Genomic DNA, 22,273 nt, shown 5'->3' with positions numbered 1-22,273 from the left:
TGTCTTTTCCCCAGTTCTTCCCCATGTCAAAATTGGTCTCATTCCATTAAGCTTTTGGATAGTTCTTTAGCCCTGTGAGATCCCTTATGTATAATTCTTTGGCAACATGCCACTAGGTTGGAAATTAACTGCAGATTTCAAATTTGTGCTAGTCCAACCATTTGACAAAGATGAAAAGTAACACAAAATCACTTTCTAAAATACAGAGAGAAAACATTTGGAAAAAAACACAATACCTCTCCAGACATGTCAGGTGCCAGAGGGATAACAGGCCACAAAGAAGAGTAAATGCCAAAGAATACCACCCAGAGTACAATACTGCCCCAAATGGCTATGTGATTAAACTGTGGAGACAAGAAAGTAAGATTCAGTGTGCATATGCAATTTTATAATCAAAATATATTGCACATGATACAAATCTGTGTACCTTTTTGGATCTGATATCCCATCAAGGACTGCTTCAGTTTTAGCTGTATTAAGTAATGAGTCCCTTATGTTTATTGTAAGTCTTGACTTTCCTATAAATTTATGACCAGGGTTTGTGCTGTCTCTGTGTTTTACTGCTCTTAAATTTCCTTTTTATATTTAGCTATATTAAGTATACTCTATGGAGCAAATTTGTGGCTTTAAAAAATGCACATTGTAATCTCAATTTGGAGTTCATTTTCTTCTACAGAACATACAATTTTCCAAAAATAAGGGGGCAAAATATGACATAAGAATATTTCCTATCTTCATATGCAGAGTATATTTACTTTTCAATAAATGAAGTCCCTCATTTAGTAAGCTATGCTAAATTAACATGTACTAATGCAATCTGCTGAACCAGAATGTACGCAGGTAAGGCTAGTCTCAGTTAGGGCACTAGTCTTTGACCTAAGGGCCGCCGCGGGAGCGGACTGCTGGGCACGATGGACCACTGGTCTGACCCAGCAGTAGCAATTCTTATGTTCTTATATTAAATAATGCAATCCCTATTATTCTAAAAGGCAATTCTGTAACTGGGTACCTGCAATTTACATGTCATTTGCGCACATACAGAGTACCAAACCTTTTGTGAGTAAGTGTACATTACATGCATAAGTGTCAGCAAAGTTACTAAGCACTATGGGGCTCATAATAATAATAATAATAATAATAATAATAAAAGTCTAAAAAGTGGCCTAAATTGGTACTTGGACGATCAAAAGCCTGATTGTCCAAGTACCCATAACCAAAGCTGGTTTTAGATGTATCTAAAACCAGCTTAGACCTTTCCCCTGCCTCTAAACGCATAGAGCGAAAAGAGGCGTTTTTAAAGGAGGGGAAAGGGCGGGAGGTGGGCGGAAGGTGGGCCGAACTAGACATAGGCGTTCAGCAGGTATAACCAAAAGTTTAGGCAGGTTGCCTAGCCAGAACTTATACATTTTGACTTAGACCAAGTTAAAACAGGTATAAGTGCTGAAAAAGGGGCCGCTGAAATGATTGCTGCAGCTCAGTGGCCCCAGCAACTTGCTTACTGCAACTATCGCTGCAGGAGAGATGGCTCATCTCTCCTGCCACGATGGTGATCACCCCCCCCCCCGAACCACGGCACTTTGGGGTGAGCATCGCAGCAGGGTATCTCCCCTGCCGGCGATTCTCACCCTGAAGTGCCGCGGTTTGGGGGGATGGCCGATCACCATCACGGCAAGAGAGATGAGCCATTACTCCTGCAGTGATCCACCCCTCCCCCGTGACTCGATCTGAGCAGGAGGGAGCTCAAGCCCTCCTGCCCCAGTGACCCCTCCCCCGCGACTCAATCCAGACAGGAGGGAGCCCGCCCTCCTGCCCCAGCGACCCCCCCATGACTCGATCCAGGCAGGAGGGAGCCCAAGCCCTCCTGCCCCAGCGAAACCCCTTATCCCCCACCCCCACTAAGATACAGGCAGGAGGGATCCCAGGCCCTCCTGCCCTCGGCGCACACCCCTCCCATGATCGCCCCCCCGATCCCATGATCCCTTGACACCCCCCACCCCCGTACCTGAAAGTTGGATAGACGGGGTCCCAAGCCCGTCCTTCTGGCAGGCCCGCCATCCATCGAATGGCGGGCCTTAGGGCCTGATTGGCCCAGGCGCCTCAAACCCGCCCACAGTGGGGCCTGAGGCGCCTGGGCCAAGTGGAATTGGCCAGTAGCCTTAGGCCCCTCCTGTGGGCGGGGTCTTAGGCACATGGGCCCAACCCAGCCCATGTATGTCTAGATTACGTTCTTATTACCCTCTCATCAATTTCCTTTTTTACTGTCTACTTACAGATCGCCACTTCTTTCCCTCACCCCCTCCAGTATTTCACCAACTCAATCCTTTTCCCCATCATGTGCCCTCCTTTTATTTATCCCCTCCTTCCATCATGTGCCCTTTTTCTCTACCCCTTTCATCTAGTATCTTTTCCTCTCTCTGTCCACTTCCATCTAGCAGACGCTCCTCTCTTTCTCTCCTCCCATTTCCTTCCTGCATTTGCTCCCTTATCTCTCCCGTCTGCATTTCCATCCAGCATAGGCTCCCCCTCTAGCCTCCCCACTACCACCCAATGTCTGCCCTTTCTCTCTCCATCCACTCTTCTTCAATTAGCATCTACCCCCTTTCTTTCCTTCCAATCCAATTCCATCCAGTATCCTTGCCCCTTATGCCTCTCTCCCCTTTCCCTGCACACCAATTCCATCAGTACCACCTTTCCATACCACCCTACCCCCCTTTCTCTCCCTCCACCACTCTTCCATACCAGAAGTCCTGATCTCTTCATGCAGTAAGGTCCTGTGTTGACTGTAGCTGCCGACTGCCAGTCCACCTCACTCCGACATACTTGCTCTGGAGCAGAGTCGTCAGCCACGCTGAGATGCAGGAAGGTCCCGCGATGAGTACATCTGACGGCTCTGCTCCGGAAGAAGTAAGTTAAGTTGGAGGGGGTGGACCCGGCAGACGCAGGGAGTTGCGGCAAGGTCCCACGATGACTGCGTCTGCCGGGTCCACCTCTCCAACGTAACTTACTTCTTCCAGAGCAGAGCCAGCAGACTTACTCATCATGGGACCTTCCTGCATCTCAGCGCGGCTGCCAACTCTGCTCCAGAGCAAGTACATCGGAGGGGGTGCACTGGCAGCCGCGCTGAGGTGCAGGTCTTTTTCAACAGTAGGGCAGTACGTTCCGGACCAGATGGCTATGCACCCCCCTAGGGCGTGCATCTGGGACGGTCTGCCCCTCCCCTTTGGTACGCCACTGCGTAGTGGTGGTATGGCCGTTTAAACTGCTGAATGTAGAGATAGGCCATTCTAAAAAAAAAAAAAAATCATTTTGGACGTGTTTTTTTTTGAGAATGGAGTTTTCCCTTGCTTCTACTTTCAACGTTTAGGGCCTTAGGCCAAAAGGGGACAGACTTTTTTTTTAAAATTATGCTCCTCCATGTATTCTGATATTCTATTAATAATACTAATACTACTAAGTTAGTGTAAACTATGGAATTTCCTTACCAAAGTCCAAGATGAAGTTTCTAAGCCAGCTTTCAAACACACAGTTATTACCACAAACTGTAAAGGAAAGAAAAGTAAATTATACATTATAAAAAAAATATTACTGAACATTTTCAGGGCTGAAAAGAACAAGTATAATTATTTTTATAATTTTAAATTTTGTAGTTTTTATTCTCATTAAGCCAAACTTTTGCTCTTCATAATTTTTAGAATATGACATGTTTGTGTGTTGACTTCCACAATATACATCACTCTGTTCTTTTCGCATCATATTAAGACTGTAAATAGCAAATGCCTTATGCTCACAAGATGCTTCTACTTAAATTTAAAAATAGTTCAGTCAAAAAGTGAAAACATTTCCAGCAATATTAAGTGAAAGCTAAACCAGGGAAATAAAACACAAAGATTTAGAACAAGGATATAGGAGACAACCTAATTCAATTGTGAAAAGCAAAAGTGCATCAGGATAGAGAAAGAAAAAAACCCTAAAGAAGTAAAACATTTGAAGATTGTAAGATTTATAATCTAGAGATAAAGAAATTGTTTACCTGTAATGGGTAAATTAGACAAACTAGAAGGAGATGATTCAACAGTATTGACATGGACTCTATACTGTCAGGGTCTTCCAAGTCCCTCATTTCATAGCAGGGCTTAAAATTCAACTTCATAGAATGGGAGGTAGTTATGTAAATCTAATTTATGCTACTGGCTATGGAGAAATGCTGTTACAAACAACTTTGTTTTCTTGGTTGACTAGCAGGATGAAGTTAGCTACATGTGGAGAAGTCAAGCTGAAAGCTGTCTGTGGCAATGTTTTCTAGCTCTGGTCATTGTTGATTGACTGATCGTCCTTTATAATGTAACCATTCTCCCACAGTACATGCCTCCTCTTCTTTCAACACTGTAGCCTCCCTCAACAGTAATCTGAGACTTCTCCCTATTGAAAGTGTTCTTCCACCCCTAGTTCCATTCGATGCAAACTTTCCCTCTCTGTTGTCTACTTAGGCACTCCTCAATGTATTTTAATTGCCTTCCCCTCACACCAACTATGTAACACTCCTCAAACAATGTTTTTTCTGCTAACTCTCTCCCTCTTATGATGTAACTTTTCCCCATGATGTTGCATGGGCCCTCATCCTTGTAAATCACCTCGAACCCTATTCTGGAGAAGTGCAATTAAAGAAATCCCGATTAGATTAGAAATATGAGAAGTACATCCGGAACAAAACCTTAGGGCCAATTTTTGTCAGTAATTATTACAAACAGCGTATAGAAGGAAGCTTTATACCCCCTATGGGAGAAGTACAAAAGAATGTAATCTACAAAATCTAGAAGGATGGTTGAATGTATGGCACTTGACTTTTAAATGTATAGTGCAGAGTGATGCATTTGGAATGGAGAAATTCAAAGAATCTGGATGTGATCAGAAGAGAGAGGTTTTTGTGTGTGGACAGTAGAAAGACCTTGAGGTGGCAGTGTCTGATGATCTCAAGGTAACAAAACAATGTTCTCAGGCAGTGGCCAAAGCCAGAGGGCAGACAGACTGCACAGAGGCTAAACAAGTGGGAAAATATGCAATAATAGGGACTGGGTAAAACACTGACTTCACCCACACGCCCTTAAAAATCAGCTTCCTGCAGCTTTGATATCTGTGATTCCAGGTTACAATTTAGCTCCGACAGAACTTAAAACACTCTCCTCCCTCCTGCAGAGACCACAATCTGATTAAACAGACTACAATATCTACCCCTGCATATCTGGTTACTTCGGTTTTGAACCCAGAACACCAGACTTTGAGGCAAACAGAAGCATATCCATGGAGTTTGCAGGAGGGAAGTGCACTGAGATCCTTTAGATTTAAATTAACCTCAGAAAACCACAGCTGTCAAAATGGAGAGAAGCATGTTTGGGGGAGAGTGGAGGGGGGGCATCGAAGTCCATGAAAAGTATATTATGGGGTCTTCAAGGGGGGAAGCAGGTGCCAAATTTTTAAGGATCTCCTTCTGTTTGAAATATTTATTAAATGTGTAGTTAAATCAGAAAGGGAGAGGGGACAAGAACATGGACCAGAGAAGTATCCTGGAGGTTAGTGTAGCTACCTGAGAGTGGAGAGATCTGGGTTCAAAACCAGGTTGAGCCTGTGAAAATAGATTTTCCTGCCCTAGCACTTGTGGACCTTTGGTTAACTTTTACTTCATGGATCCTCCCTAATGGTTAGTGCACAGAACCCTTCTGCAGGAGGGAATTCACTGAGGTCCGTCACAGCAGATCCGTGGGGCTTGTAGGGGGAGTGCATTGAAGTCCGTCAGAGTTAAATTAACCTCAGAAAACCACAGCTGTCAGTATGTTTGGGGGAAAGCAGTATGTTTGGGGGAAAGGGGGGCATTGAGGGGTCTTCAGGGGTGAGGCATTGAGGTGTTAGTGTTAAATTGAAATCCCAACTCACAGCTTCCAAAGTTTTAAGAATTTGCTTCCGTTTGAAGTGTTTATTAAATCTGAAGTAGTTATATTACAACGGGGGACTAGGTGAAAACACAACTAAGATGTAACCTAGAGGTTAGAGTCATTGCTTCAGAGCCTGGTGTTCTGGGTTCAAAACCAAGGTAACCAGATTTGCAGAGGGAGATATTGTAGTCTGTTTAATCAGACTGTGGTCTCTGAAGGAGGGAGGGAAGTGCTTTAAACTCTGTCGGAACTAAATTGTAACCTGGAATCACAGCTGTCAAAGCTGCAGGAAGCTCATTTTTAAGGGTGTGCGGTTGAGGTCCGCATTTTACCCAGTCCTGCAGTAATGCCCCTGTCAAGGTCAATGGCTTCATTTGGAATACTGTGTTTAGTTTTAGAGACCACATCTTAACAGAGGCTCAATGAAGTCCAGATAAAAGCAACCAACATGGTAGAGTCTGCTCTAGAAGACATATAAGAAGAGAATCGAGGAAATAATATCTTAAAGGGGAAGAGGGATGGGGAGATATTATTTTTAAAATTTTTAGACCGCTGAACCCTAATCGGTTTCCATACAAAACATACATAATGTTTCATCAAACAATACATTGCACATATATATTTCTTATAGCATTTATAATCTAAAAAAACATAACCAACATAAAATCAAACTAAAAATCTCTTCATGCCACACATAAGCATAAGAAAAGTACAAAAGTACGAAACGATCAAAGTTCTCTTCAATATGTACCAACACTGAGTCATTCTTCAGTGTTATTTCATTAAAAAGTGTCAACAAATAACTGTGTTTTCAACATTTTTTAAAATTGCAGGTGATTCATACAAGTCCTCAGGATTCTAGGGACGGAATTCCAGAGCTTCACCCCAGCTATGGAAAGCATTGATGCTCTTGATCTTACATATCGAACACTGTGCTCCTTCACAGAAATCAGTCTCATCCCTCCTTCAGATCTTAATTTTTTTACCAGGCTGATATACCTTCCAGAGAGTATGGAAACCTTAAAGGAACTGACCCATATAAGGATATGAATCAAATTTTTCCCCCATCCCGCAGGAACTCAATTTCCCCGTCCCGTCACAGTTTTATCACTGTCCCTGTCCTTTCCCCATTCCTGCGAGCTCTGCCTTAACTGCACAAGCCTTGAACACTTATGATTTTATAGTGTTTGAGGCTTGTGTAGATGAGGACAAGCATGGACAGGAAAAGAACTCTCCGGGATAGAACGGGAAAATTAGTTCCTGCGGAGACGGGGAAAAATTTGTCCCCGTGTCATTCTCTAATGCTTTTAATGCCTGTACACTTTAGGCAGTTAGCCATATCACATTCAGTCCAAAAATCTCAGCTTTTGATCAATTTCTCCAGTTCTCTCAGGTTTAAAGCACCAAATGTTTGGTTCCTACTTCACTTGTTAAATAGTCCAAATAGAAGAATATTTAGGAGAGAAAAAAACTGCTTTTCTCCAACAGTCTCAACTTGCTTCAGCTCAACTGCCACACCCCAAACACAGGACAGTCACCTTTAAACAAGCAGGTTTAGTTTACAGAAGTCTTGGATTAGAAACGCCTCTCTCTAGTGTTTTCCTGGGATGGATTCTTGGCTAGCTTTCTCACTCCAGTCCTCCCCAGGGCTTGAATGCAGCCACTGCTAGGGAAGCTTTCTCTCCTTTGGGATCCCTCCCCAATGATTCTCCTCTGTGGCAGATAAACACCTTCCTGTTGAACCCCACCCCCTGACTCAGCAGGGTTACGTTAAGGCAGCTCAGCACTGAGCTATAAAGCCCATTGTGGTCTGGGACATGTAGTCCGCTCAGTCTTGGGCTGGCAGCCCCTGTTGTATGGAGGTGGAATGGTAGCATTAGCAGAAGATAACCCCTACGCCTTCACAGTCACATCAAGGAATTAAGGCTCATTTTATAAAGATGCGGTAGTGATTTCACATTTGCTAAGGCTTTCCCCATTTGCTAGAGTTGGTTAACACAAAAAGATGGTCAGAAAGATGAAATTCACTAGTCACTTCAAGATAACAGAAATGGACTCCCCTCACATCCAGTAACACCAAGACTTTGTCCTTTTTCTTTATACCTGTGGCATGGAATGCTGGAAGCTGGACTTCTTGATTTACATGGAAGGCCAAGAACACTTTTGGTAGAAAGGAAGGAACAGTATGTAAAGACATGCCTGCCTCCAGAAATATGAGGAAGGGCGCTCTGCATGATAGAACTTGGAGCTCTGAAACCCTTCTTGCTGAAGCAAAAGTCACCAGAAAAACTGTCTTGACTGTAAGATCCAATCAGTGACATTTTGTAGGGTTCACATGCAGCCTTACAGAGGGCCTGTAAAACAATATTAAGATTCAATTCAGGAAATAGTTGTCACACGGAAGGATGCAGCCCCAGCCCTTCCTTCAGGAATCTAGTAATGTGAGGATGGGAAGCTAAGAGTCCTTTCTCCACTCAAGATCTAAAGCACAAGGGGCTGGCTATCTGCACCTTAAGAGAGTCAACCACTAGGTCCTCTTCGAAGCTGTTCTGAAAGAACGACAGGATTACAGATTTGGGAGCCATATACGGGTCTACCTTCTGACCATCACACCAGCACTGAAATGTTTTCCAGTTCTTAGTATAAGCTGTGACAGTTGCTGGCTTCTTGGTTCATAGATGGGCAGTTATGACTACCTCTGAGTATCCTTTCTGTGCTAAGGTTGTGCATTCGAACCCAGAAATAAAACCAAACTGTTCTAGATCCTCCAGGACAATTGAGCCCTGTGATTGAAGTGTTGGCAGTAAGGACAGCCTGAAACATCTGTCCTATTGTAGTCTTACTATATCCACATACCATGGAAAATGTTTTTCTTTCTCAGTTTTATTTTTGTTCCTGGACTTTATTTTTTATTTTTTCCATTATTTTTTATTTTCAAATTTTACATAAAGTGTACAAAATATTAAAATACAATTGATAAATACATAGTATCACTTTTATATCTAATACATTATATATCTAAATTTGATTTTCCCCCTCACCCTCCCCCCACCCTTTTATTACTTTAATATATAATATTTTTAATTTTCAAATTTTATAGAAAATGTACAACATGTTAGAATACAATTGATGAATATTCAATAACATTTTTATATCTAATACAATATATTCTAAATAAATTTTATCCCCTCTCCCTCCCCCCACCCTTCTATTACTTTTCATTCATACATTGCATATTGTATAATATATTATAACATATTATGTAGAAATTATTTTCTTTACCCCCCTCTATGTGTGTCATAAAAAAGATCCCTAAAAGAAGAAAAGAAGAAGAAAAATCCTACTATTTATTCATTACAGTATTTTGCCAATGGCCCCCATATTTTTATAAATTTAGTATATGTCCCCCTTTGTATTGCTATTGTTCTTTCCATTTTGAATATATGACATATTGTATTCCACCAAAATGTATAATTTAGGTTGTTGTAATTCTTCCAGTTATTAGTTATATGCTGAATGGCAACCCCTGTCATAATTAATAAAAGCTTGTTATTTTCTGGTGAAATTTGACTTTTTTTCCTCATCATCATTCCAAATAATATTGTGTCATATGATATTGCAATATGATTTTCCATCAATTTATTAATTTGTGGCCAAATTGAATTCCAAAAAGATTTAATGTAGGGACAATGATACAATAAATGATCTAATGTCCCTGGTTCTAGATTACAGTGCCAGCATTTATTGGACTTAGAAATGTCTAATTTTTGCAAACGTGTAGGGGTCCAAAAAGCTCTATGTAATAAAAAGAACCAAGTTTGTCTCATAGATGCTGACACTGTACATCCCATTCTCCAAGACCAAATTAGTGGCCATTGAGATGCATTAATCTGATGTCCAATCTCAATGCTCCAAATGTCTCTTAGACCATTTTTTGGTTTTTTATTCAAATATCCAGATATTAATTTATACCACAATGCGGCTTGATGTCCTAGGAAGTCTGCTTGAAAACATAAGAACTTTAAACTATATTGATTATTTAATGTTTTCCATTCAGGGAACCCAACCTGAATGGCCTGCTTCAATTGCAACCATTTAAAACTTTGTGTTTTATTAAGACCAAATCTATGTTGCAATTGTGAAAAATCCAGCAGTTTACCTTCTGAAATAACATCGTCTAGAGATCTAATGCCTGCAATAATCCAGTTCTTCCAAAGGATTTGAGTTCCGCCAATTTTGATCTTGGAGTTTATCCATATAGATTGATTAGTTGATTTGTTTATTGGGATAGGTGTTAATTTATCAATAAATCTCAGCGTTTTCCAAGTATCCATTAATATTTTATTTTCTCTGTATCTTCTAGGTATGTTAATACTTGGCAGATGAACTAAATTTAGGGGAAACATAAGGCGCCATTCCAAATATAACCAATCCGGTGCATTATCCATAAGTTCTGGGAGGATCCAATACATACCCTGACGTAGAATATAGGCTTGATGGTACCTATAGAAATTTGGAAAATTTACCCCTCCCTCCTTAATTGATTTTTGCAAAGTTACTAAAGCTATTCTAGGTGTTTTACCAAGCCAAAGAAATTTTGTTAAAATGCTATTAAGCTTTTTATAAAAGGACCCCTGAAAATATATAGATATCATACTCATTTGGTAGCAAACTACAGGTAATATCATCATTTTAATAGTTTGAACTCTTCCCCACCAAGAAATATGTAATGGGTTCCATTGTTCACATAACTCCGTAACTTTTTTTAATACATATTTTTCATTCTCTTTTACAGTATCTTCAATTGTATTTTTAACTTGAATGCCAAGATATTTAAATCCTTCTTCTTTCCATATGAATGGAAAAGTATCAAATAATCCTTTTACACAATGAACATTCAAGGGTATAATTTCAGATTTATTCCAATTAATTTTATAACCTGAGAATTTACCAAACTTATCAATTAATTTCAATAAAGAAGATAAGGTAGATTCTGGATTTTTCAAATAAAGCAAAATATCATCAGCATAAGCCGAAATTTTATATTCCATATCTGAATATGGAATACCTTGTATCTCCCTCGTTTGCTGTATTGCTAACAATAAGGGTTCTAATACAACATCAAATAACAAAGGAGATAAAGGACAGCCTTGTCTAACTCCCCTCTGCAATTGAAAACCATCAGATATCTTATTATTAATATTTAGTCTTGCAATCGGGAAGCTATACAATGTTTTTACCATTTGTATAAATCCGGAACCTATACCAAACCATTCTAAAGCCTGATACATAAAATTCCATTCTACCCTATCAAATGCTTTTTCAGCATCTAATGAAACTGTAAAAGCCGGTTCATCCATTTTTTTTGATAAGTTTAGCATGTGAAATAATAGTCTAGAGTTATTAGAAGAATGTCTTTTAGCAACGAAACCCGTTTGATGCATGTCTATAATATGTGGGAGAGCTTTGGCTAATCTCAAAGCCAAAATTTTCGCCAAAAGTTTATTATCAACATTTATCAAAGATATAGGCCTGTAGTTTGAAACCAAAGTAGGATCTTTATTTGGCTTAGGCAAAACAATTATTATTGTTCCTGGACTTTAAAGAACAGTGGAGTTGTTGCTAACAATCAGAGACTGGGGGGACTATTGGGCAGTAGTTGTGACAATCTCACAGCAAGTGCAGTGCTGTGTTTGGGAAGGGAGGTTGCAGCTGAGGGCACAGCACTCCATACCCCAGCTGACTGATAAAGTAGGCTTGGCACCAGTCCAGCTAAGGAAGAGCCTGGTTAGCGCTGAAAGAATATAACAGAAGAAAAGTTTTCATTGGTAGTGAAAGAAGGAAGCTAGAACAGGAATGGTGTCCCAGCTTTCCCCACTGGTGCCAGAGAGACACAGTGAAAGTTTGGGGTTTTCTTTTTTTGTTTTAAAGGAAATTTCTGATTAATTGAAATATTAACTGTTTCATGTAGATTATTACAAAGTTTGATATTTTAATTTGAAACGGCTAGTGCATGTGACATCCTGACATGAACATGAATATGCTGTGAAGCCTGAATAAAGTAAAGTGTGATTTTTCCAGAATATCGCTTTATTATTTTCTTTACTACTGAATAAAGAAGCACCTTGATTGTTATAGGGCTGAGCATAGAGCCTCAAGAGACTTCATAACAGTGGGTCTGGGAGACACTGCATATTTTTGTGCTCAGGTCATAGCCATCCTTTTCCTTGTAGCAGGGTACCCTGGGTGGGCTACCGTGCGATCCGCTAGGTGTTCCTGTCACAGAGTGCAAAGCCAATCTCCTTTTTGCAGTAGAGCTAGAAGGGTTACCAAAGAGACCATGCAAAACATCTCCTTCAACAAGTATTTGTTGAGACTCTGGAGGTCTAGAATTGGCCAAAGGCCTCTGGTCTTTGCTTGTATTAGGAAATAATTTGAGTAGAACCCTTGGCCTCTCTCCTGAGTTCAGCTGGAGAAGGGTCGCGAGTTCTGGGAAGAAAGGTCTTCTGGAGGATGATGACCCTTTGGTTGGTGGTTTGTAGGTTTTCTGATCAAGTGTAAGGTGTGGCTCTAAACAATAACCTGAAGCACCCACTGATACATTGTTATAAGAGTACAACGGTGATGGAGTAGATTAATCTGACTCCTTTGAGGAGATTGGGAGGAGGAAGCAGGGAAATGTTGGCAATGCTCTCTAGAATGGAGTGAAAAGGAAAACTGATGTTTGAATTGAGACTGAGGTAGGGATTTCTGTGTCCTTTGTTGCCTTGCATGAGGTTGCTGAGCAGGCAGCCTAGAAGATGAGGAAGATGGCTGATTGTAACACCATTTAATATTATAGTAATATAAGCGTCTGAATGAGGCAGAATATCTTTTAGACTATGAAGATTGAGAGGTTTGTGGTTTTGAAAAAATGGCCATGGTATCTGTGTGTTTTTGATCATATCTGTTACTTTCTCAATTTTATCCCCAAACAAGTCATCACCCTTGTACTTAAGTTTCCAGATCATAGGCTCTAAGACAGGCCAAGTGGCACATTGCAATTGCCACTGCAGATATGTGGGAAGAAACATCAAATGCATCAAAAATTCCTCTAGCCATATACAAGTTCTTAGATAATTGTTTAAATTGTTTGTTTGTCTGTCTGGAGAGAGGACTTTCTCAAATTGTGACAGCTGTTTAACTAAGGATTAGAGAATGACACGGTGGCTATTACCCATGGGTAACCTGCCGAAACGGTGGGGGGAAAAGTGCTCAAAGCGGATACGGGGACAAGGCCATCCACCACCCCATGGAGCGGTGAATGGCCTTGTCTCTGCAGTTAAGGGAGGGAACATGCACGGTCACCGATCGCGCACGGCCCCCTCCCTCCTTCCTACTTACCGCATCTATCTCCCTCCCTCCCCCTTATCTTCGTGGTGCATTACAGTGTAATTTGTTCAAGCTGCCAGAGCCTGCCTGAAGTCATGTGCATCTGCAGGCAGATGCTTCTCCTCCAATGCAACCGGAAACTGCGTCAGAGGAGAAGCTTCTGCCCACAGATGCACGCGACTTCAGGCAGGCTCCGGCGGCTTGAACAAATTACACTGTAACGTGCCGCGAAGGTAAGGGGGAGGGGAGGGGAGGGAGATGGTTGGACCGTGCGAGGGGTGCTGAAATGGGCATGTAGAATTGGTAGTTCAATACTTCTGCTGATAAGCACAGATGATTGGAAAATGCATTTGCCAAGAGTCCAATGTCCTGGTTTCTCTGCCTGGAGGAACAGAAGCGTAAGATTACGAACTGTGTGATCATTTGAGGGCAGATTCAACAACTAATGAATGACGTTCTGTCAAAGCCTAGGCACTTTTGAATTCTATATATAGAGGGGCACTTTCAATAGGACAACTAAGTCTGACTTTGGTCTTTTCCTGTAAGAAGTCCAAAGGTTGGGGCGAGGAAACATCCATTTTTGAAACCCCTAGATATCCAACATTCTTTTTAAGAAATGACCTATTTGGACGTCTTGGTCATCATGATGTCCAACTATTGGACGCCTAATTTTATTTGCCATTTTCAATCACAAAAACAACCAAAAACCAAAAAGCAAAAACTGACCACACAGACATACTAACAGAGTAGTGAGGCACCTTAGAGGGCACTGCTGTGAACTTCACATAAAGAGTGACAGATGTACATCTCAACTTAACCCCTCAAAATCTCCCTCCAAAACTCCCACAAAATCTACTATACCCACATGCCTACCACTCCAATAGCCCTTATGCCTTCAGGTAGCACCTACAGTATATGGCAGTATAGTAGGGTTTTGGTGGCCTCATATTTTACACCATAAAAGTAGTGCTTAATGTGGCTTATGGGCCTGGGTTCTGCTCTTTATTTTTCACTAGCCCACCCACCAGGCTACATCAGACACCTGTGTGCTGGTCTACTAGGCTTTCCCATACCAGGTACTGCTGTTCTAGAGGCAGGTATGTACTGTTTCATTTAGATCTTTGTGGGGTTGGAGGGGGTCAATGACCACTGTGGGAGTGTGGAGGGATATTACTTAATCCCTCCCGTGGTCATCTGGTCAGTCTGGATACCTTTTTGACACTTAAGACACTTTTAAAACAGGTCTAGCTCAAGACGTCTAAATCCCATCCTGGACATCTTGAGAAATGTTTGGTTATCACTGCAAGTCATCAAAGTGCTACACCTGTCCAAAACACACCTCCAACGTGGAGGGAGTTAACATAATAGCCTTACTGGGTCAGAACACTGGTTCTCAAGCCCAGTAGCCTGTTCTCAGTGGCCAATCCAGGTCACTAGTACCTGGCTAAAACCCAAGGAGTAGCAACATACCATGTTAACGATCCAGGCCAAGCAGTGCCTTCCTCTATGTCTTTCTTAGTAAAAGACTATGGACTTTTCCTCCAGGAAATTGTCAAACCTTTCTTAAAACCAGCTACACTATCCATTCTTACCACAACCTCTGGCAATGCGTTCCGGAGCTTAACCATTCTCTGAGTGAAAAAACATTACCTCCTATTGGTTTTAAAAGTATTTGCCTGTAGCTTCATCGAATGTCCCCTAGTCTTTGTCATTTTTGACAGAGTGAAAAATCGATCCACTTGTACCCGTTCTACTCCACTCATGATTTTGTATAAAAGGGAAAGAGTAGTCTCTTCAGGAAAAATTATCCCTCCCTCCCATGTGTGCTGGTGGTATGTTTTATGTCAGGGTTGGGGGGGGGTTAACAGGTTTTATGTGGACTTGGGTGGGTTGGTTGAGTTTTTGAGGTTGGGGGAGATGGTCGCAGCTTTGGGCAGGGCAGGAAATAGGGTTTTGCCCAGTTGGAACTGGGAGATGAGCAGTTAATAAATAAATGTAATACTTGTAGGTAACACTGCTGTGAGGGGAAGCATGGCCTGCCGATACCGTAGGTCATGCTTGGGGGGGATGTTATAAGTTTAAAGACTTAACAGGAACTAGTTTCAACACCGAATAGCTCCCTGGGGGTGTGTGAAATATGCATTGGGGGTTTGTTGGTTTTGGACACGGATTGTATTGTAAGTGGAGATAACATTAAGATAGATAATAAAGATGCGACCAAATATTTATTCCAATAAAATTGAGTTGTATTATTGATTGATGGCATTTAGATTTCAGTTGCTGGTGATGGAGTGTGAATGCTAATGTTAAGCCTTTTGGACATTATAGTGTTCCACGTCTTTTGTCTACATGTTGATACCTCATGGAACTCTTCTCCTGCTCCTTCTGTTTCTTTGTTGATTTTTAAATAACATTTATGCCTGATGTCAACTGACCTTTGCAATTGCTTAAGTTTTTTTTTATTACACCATTTTCATGTTATCATAGTCTCCTTTTTAAAAGTTAAGTGCTGTTGTATTGGATTTCCTGTGTAAACCTATTCCAGGGATTATATTAAATCTGATCATGTTATGATCACTGTTATCAGGCGGCCCCAGCACCATTACCTCCCTCACCAATTCATGTGCTCCACTAAGAATTAGGTCTAGAATTGCTTCACCTCTTGTTAGTTCCTGAACCAGCTGTTCCATAAAGCAGTCCTTGATTTCATCATGGAATTTTATCTCCCTAGAATGCCCTGATGATACATTTGCCCAGTCAATATTGGGATAGTTGAAATCACAGATAATCCTAACAACAAGTGATGAATTATTGCAGTTTTGTGCTGTTATATGCTTCTCTTGATTCAGATCTTTTTTCTCCACTTCTCTTCAAAATCACAGGTCTTTGGAACGACCTCACCACCCCGCTGCGGAACCTGAGCTCCCTTCAGTTATTCCGCAAACAACTGAAAACCTGGCTTTTCAGCAAATTGTAGCTCTATCCTTCCCCCCTTTCTCTCCCCCCTTCTACACATAAGTTCATGTAATCCTTTTTCTTCTTCTCTACCCACTATTTTAAGTTCTTGTAAACTGTGTCGAGCTCCATTCTCATGGAGATGATGCGGTATATAAACTTAAGGTTTAGATTAGATTAGATTAGATATATATATATATATATATATATATTTTTTTTATAGTAGTACCTCTATTCTCACATAGTAACATAGTAAATGACAGCAGATAAAGACCCAAATGGTCCAGCCTATCTGCCTAAATATACACTCTTTATAATTTAACGATTTAATTTAAATTGGGTTTTTTCTTAGATATTTCTGGGCCAGAAACCCAGAGCTCTGCCCAGCACTGTGCACAGACCCCATACACTGGAGTCTCTGTCAAATCCCATTCAAACCCACCCCCAACCAAATGGTCATATACGTGACACAGACCATGCAATACTGGCCTTAGTTCTTCAATATATATCCATTATTTTCTGATTAGAGATCCTGTGTGTTCATCCCATGCTTCCCCAAACTCCGCCACTGCTTTCCTCTCCACCACCTCCCCCAGGAACGCACTCCATGCATCAACCACCTCCTCAAACATTGGACGTTCAGCAGCTAAGAAGCCTAGCAAGATGTCCAGAAAGTCAGCTTTGAAAATCAGCACTTGGATGGTCTGGCAAGAAAAACGTCCAAGTGCCACTTTATGCCATTTTGTGGATGCTTTTCAGTTTTGAAAATGAGCCTCATTGTGTCTATCTTTTTAGGAGCAATGTGGACTAACAGGGGATTCTTCCAGTTCTTAAAAAAAAAGCTTCTTTCATGACCCTATGCAAAATTACCTTAATACATTTGTTTGGTGGTGCTTCAAAGTCGAGGAGTTCAAAAAGTTCAGAACAAGGTTCCTCCTGTTTCCATTTTGATGGGCAAAGCCTGACCCATTTGCCTCATGAAGCCAGTAAAAGATATATTCTCTAATGGAGACTTGTATCATTGAGAAGGAAGGGAAGTGTCAAACGATATACCATAGGATTCTTCGGCTGAGCATTCTGGCAAATCCTCATCTGGATGGTTGGAGATATCCAAGTCAGACTCTTCGAAGTACTTCCTACTAGGTGAATCAGGGAGTATGTGTTAAGGAGCGCTGACTGTGTTGAGGTGTAGGTCAATAGGCTGATCCAGGAGATAATTCCTCCACCAATGATGATTATGTGTTGATTGGGTCTATGCTGAACCCGAAACTCGATGTGACCACATTCTCAATTGATGCTTCAATATATCCTCCGGCTAGGCTGAGGCAGGCATGGAAACCTTTAAAGCCTGTGAAGGTTGCATTTGAAGTAGCTCTGAAAGCTCTTGTCTGAGCATAGACCAGATCTCCTCTTGGAGTGATGTTGTCGGTACCAGAAGAGACATCGGTATGGAAGCAGCTTACTGTACCGGATGCCAGGGCATGGGAGATGTCAATGTTGAGGCACACCTACGAGGAAACATCAACTGGATGGAAGGTGAGAGGTCCTCGGTGTATCGACACTTACTTTGCGTTAAGGAAGTTGAAGCATGGGAAGACAGTGACATGCCTAGAGGGGGAAAAAATGTTTGTGCTTAGCTTTCTTATATGCTGCATCCCTCAATGTGCGATGCAAAGATGAAGAGGAAGTAGAGTCCTGTCTCTGTAAGGAGCCCAATTGTCTCTATAAGGAGCCCAATGCTCTAGATGCGGTGTTGATGCACTCGATACCCATATTGATGCCCAAGCCAGAGAAGACTGGGTGTCGGGTTCTGAGACCCCAGTCATACTCAATGTTAACCTGAGACCCCAGTACCGAAACATTTTTCAAACTGAAGTCTTCTGGCTTTCAGTGACCTTTTACACATAGAGGCAGAGGACACAGCAATTATGTGGGTCAGAGCCTGAAATGGTCCAATTACATTGAGAACATTTCTTAAAGCCACTTGGTACCCCTCTTTAACATGGAAGAAAAAATGGCTGATGCTAAGTCAAAGGGCTTAGTTGCCAAGCAGAGTTGAGTAACTAGGATGCTGAAAATAGTTGACACTCCCAAGAGGGAAAATGGGCTCAGAGTGACCTAAAGGCCTAGAAACAAAAAATTGATAAAAATGATCTAAAGTCAGGTAAAATACCAGAACCGGTTTAAAAACAAGAAATTATAAGGGAAAATAGAGAAAAAGAAGTATGGGAAGGCACAAAAAAAAAGAAGGCAAAAGTTCAACATGCTGAAGAGAAAACTGAAGATACAGTTTCTTGGCTCCATGAAAAACAAAGAACAGATGGTCTCGCAAATCAACATGAGTTGGGAAGGCACCAGCACACATGCGGTATGGGCACTGTCTAAAGATTTAAAGTGACAGTGCACTTGGTAGTGTCCGTATTGGGTTCCATGAATGGTGTCACCCACAAGTGAAAATATTATGCCTGCTTGTCCTTGGAGAAATACCTACTATATACCTGAATGCAACTCATCTTGAGCTAAATACAAATAAATAATTCCAAGCATATTTTTAGTATAATTCATATCTGGGACAATGAAGCAAAGGAAAATAAGCGTTTCAAGGTCAGTAATGATATCTTAGAAACATGGTTATGGTTATCTTTTTTGATATACTGCTTTTCCTCTACAGATATCAAAGTGGTTTACAATATATTGAATAACAAGCAGGTTACTCTAAGTAGTTTAAAAACAAAACAAACAAATTCTCTCACTTTAATACAGGGATCTCAAAGTCCCTCCTTGAGGGCCGCAATCCAGTCGGGTTTTCAGGATTTCCCCAATTAATATGTATTGAAAGCAGTGCATACACACAGATCTCATGTATATTCATTGGGAAAATCCTGAAAACCCGACTGGATTGCGGCCCTCAAGGAGGGACTTTGAGACCCCTGCTTTAATAGTAACAAAGAATATGCAATAGAAATAAAGTGAACAAAGAACAACTGTGCAGAATGCAGACTTACAGTGTAAACAATGTTTCCTAGGAGTAGATAATCAGAAGTTTTACCATTTCCGAAAACGGTATCTGTAAAGGGGAAGGGGTGAGGGAAGAGGGGGAAGAGAGAAAAACAACACAATTTTGAAATGTACTCATTTTTAATACAGTTCATGTAACACATACATTTATAAAATGAAAGGGAGAGGGGCTTGCCTGACCCGAATGTCCTAATGTAAATTTTCCAAACAGGAATAAACTGCTTTCAGGAATATAACTCAGAACACAATGGAGTAAGACAAGATTTCTCTGCCTGTGTTTCAGTTTCATTGCTACAACAAGGTGGCCAGCCAGGTATTTTGGAGACTCCTTTATATAAAGGATCTTCTCAAGACAATTCCTACTGGCCTTTCTAATGTCAGCATGCCTCCTTAAAACATGACAGGATTTTTAAACAAACTCTGAAAGGCCAGATAATTCCCAACCCCTAAGTGTCTCAGGTAAGGGGTTCCACATCAAGGCTGCCTGAAATAAAAGCTTAGCCAAAAGTTTGTTTACCGTAAAAATGTGTAATTGAAGGACAAGTCAGCTTAGTACTCCTACTTGATTGCAGTAACTTACTCAGAGTATAAATACCATCTTTTGATAAATATTAACTGGAGTAAGGCCATACAGAATTTTAAATACCAAGGAAAGAAATTTAAATATAATCTTGGCTTGTACAGGCAGCCAGGGTACACAGATAAGAAAGGAGGTTAACATTTCTGGGAATAGGTGATAAAAAAGTCACCAGAAACAAAAAATGACATTTTAATGAATTCTGTTAGAGAAAGCAATTTGTAATACAACAGTCCAAACCCCATATTTTTATAGTGAAAAATATAGTAACAGAAGTTGAAACAAGTAATTTTTGCAGACTGCTTATGGATCCATGACATGAAACATTTGCCATTCTCAACATTTTGGATCCGTTAGTCATCTTTTCCCCAGTGACAGTCACATATAATAATCTATGCTGGGTTTTACCAAATCGCAGAAGAGCTTCTTACCATGGGAAGGTGAGGTAAATCTCAGACACTCATAGGAATTGAATGAGCATTTGAGCATTTATCTCACTGGCTTGCAGTAAGCAGCTCTTCTGCAGTTTAGTAAAAGGAGTCCCTAGTTGAGTTAATATGATGGTTTGCACCAAATTTTGTAGCAGCAAGGCATTGAATACAAACACATATTCAACTTGCTTTTCACTTATCTTGGCACCAAGACCTGGAACAACTTCCCAACTGACATTAGGATGGAAACATTCTATAACAGATTAACCCCTCCCCCTCAAACTCTCTTCTTTGAGAGCCTACTCATTACAGACAACCAACTCAATATACCTAGTATCACTAAATGCCATACTCAAGTGTTACACTAGAAGTCATTGAACCTCAATTCCTCCCCATTACTTTGCTGATAACTCTGTTCTCTTCAAACTGCTAAAATATAATATACCATATTTTTCACTCCATAAGATGCACCTGACCATAAGACGCACCCTAGATTTAGAGGAGGAAAACAAGAAAAAACCCATTCTGAACTAAATTCTGCCTGCCAGGCTCTACATCCAACGCTACACTCCTTGCCAGGCTCTGCACCCTGTCTCCCCTCCCTGCCAGGCTCTGTACCCTGTCCCCCCCCTCTGGTGGTCTAGTAGTAGGCCGGGACAGGACACAGGGTGGGCAAGGACAGGCCTAGTGGCAGGCAGGCAGGCCCCATACCCCCCCTCGTACCCCCAGTACCTTCATTAATCATCTCCCCGTACCTTTAATCATACCCCCTTGTACCTTTAATCATAGCCCCCCTTGTACCTTTAATCATATCCCTCCTATGTACCTTTTTTATCATACCCCCCTTTGTACCTTTTTTTAAAAAAATAAACCCCCCCAAAACTCTGTACCCTTTTAAATTCTTCCCTCCCTCCCTCGACAGCTTCGTAGTATTTCTGAACAGCAGGCGCACGAGTCAAGAGCGTGGAGGTCAGGCATGAGCTTTCCGCATTCCCGCCTGGCCCAGCACCATTTTCTGAATGGCTGCCAGCAGTTCTCGCGAATCCCACGAGAACTGCACGCAGCCATTCAGAAAGCAGCAGGGCCCAAGTGGGAGCATGTAAAGCTTGGGAGCCTAACCGCTGCACTCCTGACTCATGCGCCTGCTGCCGGGAAATAATACAGATCTGTTAAGGGAGAGATATACGCTGGACCACCAAGCTTGAAAAAGGTATGGTGGCGAAGATAGCGGCAGCAGCGATGACAGTGGCGGTGGGTTTGTTTTAAAAAGGTGTGCAGCTGAAAGGTGGTGTGGCTTCGGCGAGGGGGGGGGGGGTGTTTTGCAATTGTACGGGGGCACCGCCGAGGTGGTGTTTCAAAAGGTGGTGCGGCCGCGGGGGGGTTACAATTGTATGGGGGGAGCGGCGGGCTGTGTTTAAAAAGCTGGTGCATGGGGGGGGTTTGCAGCCATATTTTGCACCTTCACTTCATAAGACGCACCGAGATTTCCACCCACTTTTGGGTGGAAAAAAAGTGCGTCTTATGGAGCGAAAAATATGGTAGCTTATACAGTCTATAATCCCTCATATTGTAAGTTGCCTTGAATCTAATTAGTCATAGTGCAACTCAGAAATACTGGAATAGATTAAAAAAGATGAATTTGAAGACATAATTCATTGAGGGATTAAAGAGTTCTTGGTAGGGAATAACACTGAATCAAAGAGGGGTGTATGAATAAGAGTGAGAATATTGAAATGAATGTGAGATGATGGTATGCGGCAGTTAGGGAGCCTTTGCTCTGCCTTGTCTAAGAGTTGGAATGGCAATTCCATTGCTTTCTCCCTTAGCTTACCATCCCACACTGAGGGTTCGTGTTACACAAATTATTATTATCATTGTGTTTTTTTGCTTGTTTTCAAAAAGAAAATTTATGGGGCTGGTTTCAGGCGCACTATGGTAATTCAAGTTTGGTCCACTGGCATTGCTGCTTGTCTTGGTTCTTTTAAGTATCTTGG

At 41.5% G+C, this 22,273-nt stretch overlaps 1 protein-coding gene across 6 annotated transcripts in view; it reads right to left on the bottom strand.

Annotated features, from left to right (window-relative positions):
• ATP8A1 (ATPase phospholipid transporting 8A1) overlaps positions 1 to 22,273 on the bottom strand; it is a 449,033-nt gene that overhangs the window by 55,805 nt on the left and 370,955 nt on the right. For all 6 annotated transcript variants that reach the window (XM_033946346.1, XM_033946365.1, XM_033946336.1 and 3 more), the window contains 3 exons: positions 19,259 to 19,320; positions 3,483 to 3,539; positions 237 to 344 (listed from right to left, as the gene is read on the bottom strand). In XM_033946346.1, coding sequence (XP_033802237.1) covers positions 237 to 344; positions 3,483 to 3,539; positions 19,259 to 19,320 — 227 coding nt within the window. The remainder of the gene's footprint in view (positions 1 to 236; positions 345 to 3,482; positions 3,540 to 19,258; positions 19,321 to 22,273) is intronic.

The sequence above is a fragment of the Geotrypetes seraphini genome, chromosome 1 (assembly GCF_902459505.1).
Source record: "Geotrypetes seraphini chromosome 1, aGeoSer1.1, whole genome shotgun sequence".
Taxonomy (NCBI): Eukaryota; Metazoa; Chordata; class Amphibia; order Gymnophiona; family Dermophiidae; genus Geotrypetes; species Geotrypetes seraphini.
This window is presented reverse-complemented; position numbering and strand designations above follow the sequence as displayed.